The sequence below is a fragment of the Diutina rugosa genome (assembly GCF_008704595.1).
Source record: "Diutina rugosa strain CBS 613 chromosome Unknown scaffold48_size103108, whole genome shotgun sequence".
Classification (NCBI taxonomy): domain Eukaryota; kingdom Fungi; phylum Ascomycota; class Pichiomycetes; order Serinales; family Debaryomycetaceae; genus Diutina; species Diutina rugosa.
Window position 1 is genome coordinate 96,242 of NW_022995081.1, and position 7,001 is coordinate 103,242.

General features: G+C 49.6%; 6 protein-coding genes across 6 annotated transcripts; 4 read left to right on the top strand and 2 right to left on the bottom strand. All coding sequences in view use genetic code 12, as the record gives it.

Annotated features, from left to right (window-relative positions):
* Positions 1-364: 364 nt before the first annotated feature.
* On the top strand, positions 365-1,420 carry VRG4 (GDP-mannose transporter; the record flags this gene model as incomplete). Its single annotated transcript, XM_034159250.1, has 1 exon — positions 365-1,420. The coding sequence occupies one exon, from the start codon at positions 365-367 to the stop codon at positions 1,418-1,420; it is 1,056 nt and encodes a 351-aa protein (XP_034014299.1).
* Positions 1,421-1,478: 58 nt separating this feature from the next.
* DIURU_000947 (uncharacterized protein) lies at positions 1,479-2,219 on the bottom strand (the record flags this gene model as incomplete). Its single annotated transcript, XM_034159251.1, has 1 exon — positions 1,479-2,219. One exon carries the CDS (start codon positions 2,217-2,219, stop codon positions 1,479-1,481), a length of 741 nt encoding a protein of 246 aa, XP_034014300.1.
* Positions 2,220-2,879: 660 nt separating this feature from the next.
* Positions 2,880-4,250, top strand: DIURU_000948 (uncharacterized protein; the record flags this gene model as incomplete). The annotated part of the gene is made up of 1 exon (XM_034159252.1): positions 2,880-4,250. One exon carries the CDS (start codon positions 2,880-2,882, stop codon positions 4,248-4,250), a length of 1,371 nt encoding a protein of 456 aa, XP_034014301.1.
* Positions 4,251-4,306: 56 nt separating this feature from the next.
* DIURU_000949 (mitochondrial 37S ribosomal protein bS18m) lies at positions 4,307-4,828 on the bottom strand (the record flags this gene model as incomplete). The annotated part of the gene is made up of 1 exon (XM_034159253.1): positions 4,307-4,828. The coding sequence occupies one exon, from the start codon at positions 4,826-4,828 to the stop codon at positions 4,307-4,309; it is 522 nt and encodes a 173-aa protein (XP_034014302.1).
* A 234-nt stretch (positions 4,829-5,062) lies between these two features.
* On the top strand, positions 5,063-5,695 carry DIURU_000950 (uncharacterized protein; the record flags this gene model as incomplete). Its single annotated transcript, XM_034159255.1, has 1 exon — positions 5,063-5,695. The coding sequence occupies one exon, from the start codon at positions 5,063-5,065 to the stop codon at positions 5,693-5,695; it is 633 nt and encodes a 210-aa protein (XP_034014303.1).
* A 350-nt stretch (positions 5,696-6,045) lies between these two features.
* Positions 6,046-6,990, top strand: SIT4 (type 2A-related serine/threonine-protein phosphatase; the record flags this gene model as incomplete). The annotated part of the gene is made up of 1 exon (XM_034159256.1): positions 6,046-6,990. One exon carries the CDS (start codon positions 6,046-6,048, stop codon positions 6,988-6,990), a length of 945 nt encoding a protein of 314 aa, XP_034014304.1.
* Positions 6,991-7,001: the final 11 nt, after the last annotated feature.

The following is a 7,001-nucleotide window of genomic DNA, read 5'->3' on the forward strand; positions in this document are numbered from 1 at the left end:
TGGCTCATAATGCCCATCGCCACATCCGCGACACACTCATCACGTAAGGTACCGCGGGACACCTCGATGCTCGCCACAGCCTCCGAGGTTGCTTTTTTGTCGCCATCACCGAAACGGAAACCCGAACCCTCGTAAATGGCACTTACTGTTACCGACTTACTCTGTCCTCCTAAGACCCAAGCCTACACTGAACTGATCTAATATATTAGTCTACCATTAGAGAGTCTTTCAGGGGGGTGGCGGTGCTTTGGTGACAGCATTGTTTATGGACGCGTCGGCAGGCTCCTGCCGACGCGCGGTCGGGGGGTCGTGTCCCGGCCCATTTTTTCCGGCCACCTCATGGTGAAAAATCGTGGGCTAAAAAATGGGTGTTGTCTCGTTATACCTCGTGGGCCAGCTCGTTTACCTTTTACGCCACCGACGACCACGACTTAGCCAAATGGATGCTGCCGCTTCCGTCGCCAACTCGGCGCCCATCTCGATCCTCGCCTACTGTGCGCTGTCGATCCTCATGACCGTGACCAACAAGTACGTGTTGCTGGGGTTCTCGTTCAACCTCAACTTCTTCTTGTTGGCGGTGCAGCTGTTGGTGTGTCTCGCCACCATCTTTATCCTCAAGCTGTTGGGGGTGATCACCTACCGTCAATTCAACAAGGACGAGGCCAAAAAGTGGTCTCCCATCGCCATCTTGTTGGTGGCGATGATCTACACGTCGCTGAAGGCATTGAAGTACCTCTCGATCCCCGTGTACACCATTTTCAAGAACTTGACCATCATTTTGATCGCTTACGGTGAAGTGATCTGGTTCGGGGGCAAAGTGACCCTGATGGCGTTGGGCTCTTTCCTCTTAATGGTGTTCTCCTCGGTGATCGCGTGGTGGGGGGACATGGACGCCGCCAAGCTGGACACTGACACCTACGACCTTTACTTGGGCTACCTCTGGATGTTCCTCAACTGCTTCTCGCTGGCGGCGTTTGTGTTGTACATGAGAAAGAGAATCAAGTTGACCAACTTCAAGGACTTCGACACCATGTACTACAACAACTTGTTGTCGCTCCCCATCTTGCTCATTGCCACCTTTTTGTTTGAAGACTGGAGCGCCGCCAACGTCGCTCTCAACTTCCCCGCCGATAACAGAAACGCCACCATTGCTGCCATGATCTTATCTGGTATCTCATCGGTGGGTATTTCCTACTGCTCGGCGTGGTGTGTGCGGGTTACTTCGTCCACCACCTACTCGATGGTGGGGGCGTTGAACAAGTTGCCCATCGCGTTGCTGGGGCTCATTTTCTTCGAGGCCGCCGTCAACTTCTGGTCGGTGTCGTCGATCTTTATCGGGTTCTTGGCCGGGTTGGTCTACGCCGTGGCTAAGCAAAAGCAATCGCGCGACAACGCCCAACAACTCCCCACCAAGGCTTGAAACCCCTATAGAGATAACAGTGTATTAATATATTCTCCTACAAAATACCCTTACAAATCTATTCCGTCTTTTGCTTCTTTTTCGGTTGTTCGTCGTCGTCGTCGTCGTCGTCGTCTTCAAGGTCTAATTCTTCGCCTTCACTGGAGTCAACCTCGACGTCTTCGCCGTCGTCTTGCAACGCCACAGTATAATACTTGACGGCATTGACGTAAATGTCGTTGGCTAAAACCCGAGCCAATTCATCGCCTTCTCTAAACTCCTTACCGGGTTTCTCACCGGTCCAGTCGAACCAGGCGAAAAGCAGTCTCATCCCCGTGCGGTAGTTAGCCTTATCTTCTTTAGACAAATCAGCCCCCTTAGCCTCTTTAATCAACTTAGGGTTAATCTCCTTAAGCTCCTCAGGCCACTCAATGGCAACGGCTTCGGAAGTGATCTTATCTTCGCCGTCTTCAGTGGTGACGGTGAACTTCTTAGTCACGGTCTGTTTAGGCACCAATTCGCCGTCAAATTCAAACGTGATGGTGAAATGGTCAACATCTTGGTAATCAACATAGATATCCTTAACATCTTCCAAAAATTTAAGGTCTTCCATGGCGATCAAGTCGACAAAGTCCTCATGTTCGGCGAGGGCGATGTACCAGAACTTGGGCATTTCGCGGACGATGTCGCGGCGCTGGTTGAAGAGAGCAGCCAGCTTGTCGATGCGGAACTGTTCGACTTCCTTGTCGACCTTGGCCATGGCGGTTTCACATTCGGCCAATTTTTCGAATTGTTTTTGGAGGGCTTCTTCGTCACTCATCGCTATATTCGGAGGGGAAGGAATGCGGATTCGCAATGGAAAAACCGTCCCCCTATAAACGTGGGGGGCTGTGAATCGGCCAAAAAAAAAAAAAAAATAGGGTTTAGAGCAATTAACCAAATAATGGCGACCCACCGCCTCTGGCCTCATACGTCTATAAGTTTTAGTGCCATTGCATCATCGTAGGAGAGAAATTCAGAAAGTACGCTAAATAAGGTGAAATCGCTCCAAGTGAGACACGCGGACACGCTAACCTAACAGTAAGCTAAATATAGCAATTTTCGGAGCCTGTCAATGTGAGCCAAGAAACCACGCCATACTAATCAAATTGTCTAGTAGAACTTATTTATCAATGATAGTCGTCGTTATACAAAATTATGGCTGCAAATTAAAATAGACTGCCACGCCCCGCTTCTAATACTATCAGTGAAGTGTCTCCGATACTACTAACCTCATCAAGCCTATAATTCAGTCATCTTAGGTTCCAACAATATCCCTTCTCACAACTAAATTTTCGATAATCATATTTGGTATACTAGTGTTGGTCTTGTGTCACTTGAATGTTGGTCCCAGTCGCCTCTCCCTGCTTTCAATGCGTCGAGGGCGCGATAGCCATGCGCGGCAGTTCAAAGGCGGACCACCACCGAGAAGAGACCAGCGATGAAGGCCGAGGACATCATCGCCACCGTGCTTCTCAGCTTGGACCTGTGCAAAGGCAACGTCGCCCAGTTCAAGCAGATGGTGCTCCGGCTGGAGTACTCGCCGATGCGTGGTAACTTCAGCCGGACCCTAGTGTGGAAAGTGTGCCTCATCACCGATCTGCTTGATATCAAAACCTGGGAAAGCAAGCTCGGCGATACGCGAGTGGTGTGGCACGAGCTTTCGACACGAGCCGACTTGGTGGTGCCGTGGCACCGACTACCGTCCGATTCGACGTTCTATATCGATAAGTTCCGCACCCCAGTGAAGAGGAACCCGTCGACGATGAAAATGGGTAAAACCAACTTGACGCGAGTGCTGTGTGACTCTGATCCGTTGCTGTTATCACGAAGTCCCTCTCCTGGCCCTAAATTACGATTTTCTGATGAGGATGTCGACCTATTGCTGACGATTATTGTTGATATCGATCGGCTTTTCCCAGGGGTACCGTTTTTCAATCTGGAAGGGAGTATCAAGTATAAACGGATGCTTATCCATTTACTCTACGTGTGGCTGAAATGTAACTCAAACGTCGGTTACAAACAGGGGTTTCACGAGGTGATGGGGTTGATTTTGGTGAATCTATACCGTGAACTGGTGGAGGTGCCACTTGATAAAGTCACGGGGAATGACCGCAAAATTCTCTCGATGTATAACCGCAAATACTTGGCTCATGACGTGTTTACCTGTTTCAATCGGTTCGTCGTCGAGGGGGGTATCATCGGCCTGTACTACGAACTGGAACCAGCATTATGGCAAGCAATCGACAAATTTAATGTCCAGCTTATGAAAGTGGACCAAGTGATCCATTACCACTTGATTTCCAAACTAAAACTTGAGTCTCAGCTTTGGATCATTAGATTCTTCCGGCTATTGCTTCTTCGTGAAGTAGGCGAACTCGCTACGGCTCTGCTGGTATGGGACCGAATGATTGCTGCCAAACTGTTAGGTGCCAGTCTTCCTGATCTTATCAATTTCATGGTGATCTCTCTTTTAATTCAAGTGAAGACTCAATTGGTGGTAGGAGATTTCAGTGAACTGCTTTCGCTTCTCCTCCACTACCCCATCGAACAGAGAACTCTGCCTCCTCATAGTCGCTATGAATTCGTCCACAATTTGATCAGCGATGGCTACACTCTCTACCAAGTGCGAGACGATGATCTTGCCCTTTACGAGACGGGGAATAAGCTCAACGCTAAACATAATCCCGACCTCAAAATCACTATGAGCTACGGTTCTTCCTCTCCTAAAAATGACCAGCTCCAGTTTGAAAAGACCCGCCTTGAGATGAGATTAAAGAAAAAGGCTCAGGCGATGACCAAGCCCCAATAGCATATTCCAATACACTTAATTTTGCATTAAAATCCTATATACAGAGTTGTTAACGTTTAAATGTTACGCAGGGGGAGCTCGGAGATGTGGCGGTGAGTCAGCGACAACAACCCACACGCCCGCGCCGTCTTGATGGCGTTACTCAACTTCTTCTGGTTCGCCGCCAGACAGCCGGTGACCGCCCGGGGCAAGATTTGACCCGTCGACAGCAAGAACATCGACAACACCTCGGGCATCGTGTACAACGTCAGTGGGTCGAGCCCCAAGGTGTCGAAGGGGTCCTCCTTCTTCTGGCGCCGGAGCTGGGCCTGCTTGTTATCCATGTTGACCCGGTGCATCGAGAAGTCGAACGGGTCGATCGCTTGCCCAACCAGGAACTTCTTCAGGAATTTAGGGGCGATTTCGAGCGGGGGCGCTTTTTCTTCGATCAGCTGGGCCAAGCGGAAAAGGTCCAGCGAGCGGGACTTGGGGGCGTCGTTCCCCCACAGCTTGTCCGACTTCATCAGCGACGACAGGGGCAAGCTTTTCGCCGCCTGTCGTGTGGTGTGGAGGGCTCTCCCTTGGACGGCTCTCAACATCGGTGATGGTGAAAATTGTCTGGTGTGCGCACTGTACAGTAGTAGGTGGGTGTATCAGACTAGCGTCAAGGGCGACCCACTATTATGTTTTGAGAAATGCACAGTAAAAAAGATAATGCCCGAAGAGTGTCTTTGAAACCAGAGTCGTGTGAGTACTACAGCGACTGCAGTTGGGTTTCAGCAGCCATCTACGGTTATAAATTGATGATTATATCCTCATGATGATCAACATCTATGCTTTCCATGAGTAAGAATAATACACCCGAGTCGATCGCTATGTTGCTTTCAGATACGGCTGTTACATATGTCGACCTTGAAGCAGAAGATACTAATAAAGAGGAACCAGTCACTACTACTACCAATAATAATAAGATGAATGTTAGTGATATGATTGAGTCTGAGCCTGTTCCTGAAATAACTTCGCCCACTGAAACCAGTCCAAAGTCAGCAGAGTCAGTCGATGCTATCCCTGTGACTGATGATACCTCTGATCCCATTAGCAACAGCAGCAGCAGTGGTGGCGACGCAAAATCGGCTCCGAGCACCGCTGCTGACAATACTGTGACCATTGAGACTCCTTCCCCAACCTCAGCCCCAACCTCAGCCCCAGTTCCACCTTATCCGGTGCAGGTGGCAAACTCTCAATCAGATGACTCCTCAAAATTAATTGATGACGCAGATGCTAATTCCCAAGATGATCTGATTCAAGCAGTGCACCGAGCGCAATTGGACCAGCTTAAAGCGCGTCATCAGCAGCGGATCGCCAAACTTAAGCGTCGTCAGCATCGTAAGTTAGACCGGTACCGGCGGTCTCACTTGCTTGTCAAATTAATTATTGATCTTAGTCACGATGTCACTCGCCTATAAGTATATATATTATTAATACAGCGGTTTTGCCATCGATTTGCCCCGCGCGGTGTCCCCACTGACGTCATCGCTGAAGTCAAACCACCAGAGAAAAAAACGAATAAATTCTTCCATACTAAAATTATGGTTGCATCATGGACTCTGCCATTTTAACAATTGATTAGTCTACTACTTCTTAGCTTATCGTATAAGTCTATTGTATTTCGATTATTAGAGTTAGAATTCTTGGGACGTGCTCACGTGACTCTCACCAAAAAAAAGTTGACACTCACAGGCTTTCGCCAGATCCAATCCCACCCACACTTCTTCCCTCATTGCCCCATTGCCACACCAACACAACCAAAGCAATCATGGGTGAGCGAGGTCCGGACCAGTGGTTGGAACAAATCAAGAAATGCATCGCTCTCTCCGAGCTGGACATGAAGCAGTTGTGCGAGCTCGTCAAGGAGTTGTTGATGGAAGAACTGAACATCCAGCCGGTCCAGTCGCCGGTCACGGTGTGTGGTGACATTCACGGCCAGTTCCACGACCTCTTGGAGTTGTTTAGAATATCCGGTGGCATTCCCAGCGACGACAACCAGAATAATTATATCTTCCTTGGCGACTATGTCGATCGGGGCTATTTCTCGTTGGAAACTTTCACTCTTTTGATGGTATTGAAAGTGAAATACCCCCACCGAATCACGTTGGTGCGGGGGAACCATGAGCTGCGTCAAATCACCCAGGTTTATGGTTTCTATGAAGAGTGTCTTAACAAATACGGTAGCACCACCGTTTGGAAATACTGCTGTCAAGTATTCGACTTTTTGACGCTTGCGGCGATTATTGACGGTAAAATCCTCTGTGTCCACGGGGGTTTGCTGCCAGAGGTGAGGATGTTGGACCAGATCCGGGTATTGAGTCGTGCCCAAGAAGTACCCCACGAAGGCGGGTTCTGTGACTTAGTGTGGTCAGACCCGGATAATGTCGACACCTGGGCGGTGCTGCCGCGTGGTGCCGGTTGGTTATTCGGGCTGAAAGTTCTGCGGGAGTTCAACCACATCAATAACCTTCAATTGATTGCCAGAGCCCACCAGTTGGTGATGGAAGGGTTCCGCTACCATTTCAAGGACAAGGACGTCGTCACTGTGTGGCTGGCGCCCAACTACTGCTACCGGTGCGGCAACGTGGCCCTGGTGATGCAGGTGGATGAGGACCTTGACCCCAACTTCAAGATCTTCTCTGCGGTCGAGGACGGCGACTTGATGGTGAAGAACAATGCCCTGAAGCAGAACCGCAGCGACTACTTCTTGTGACGAACGCCCCC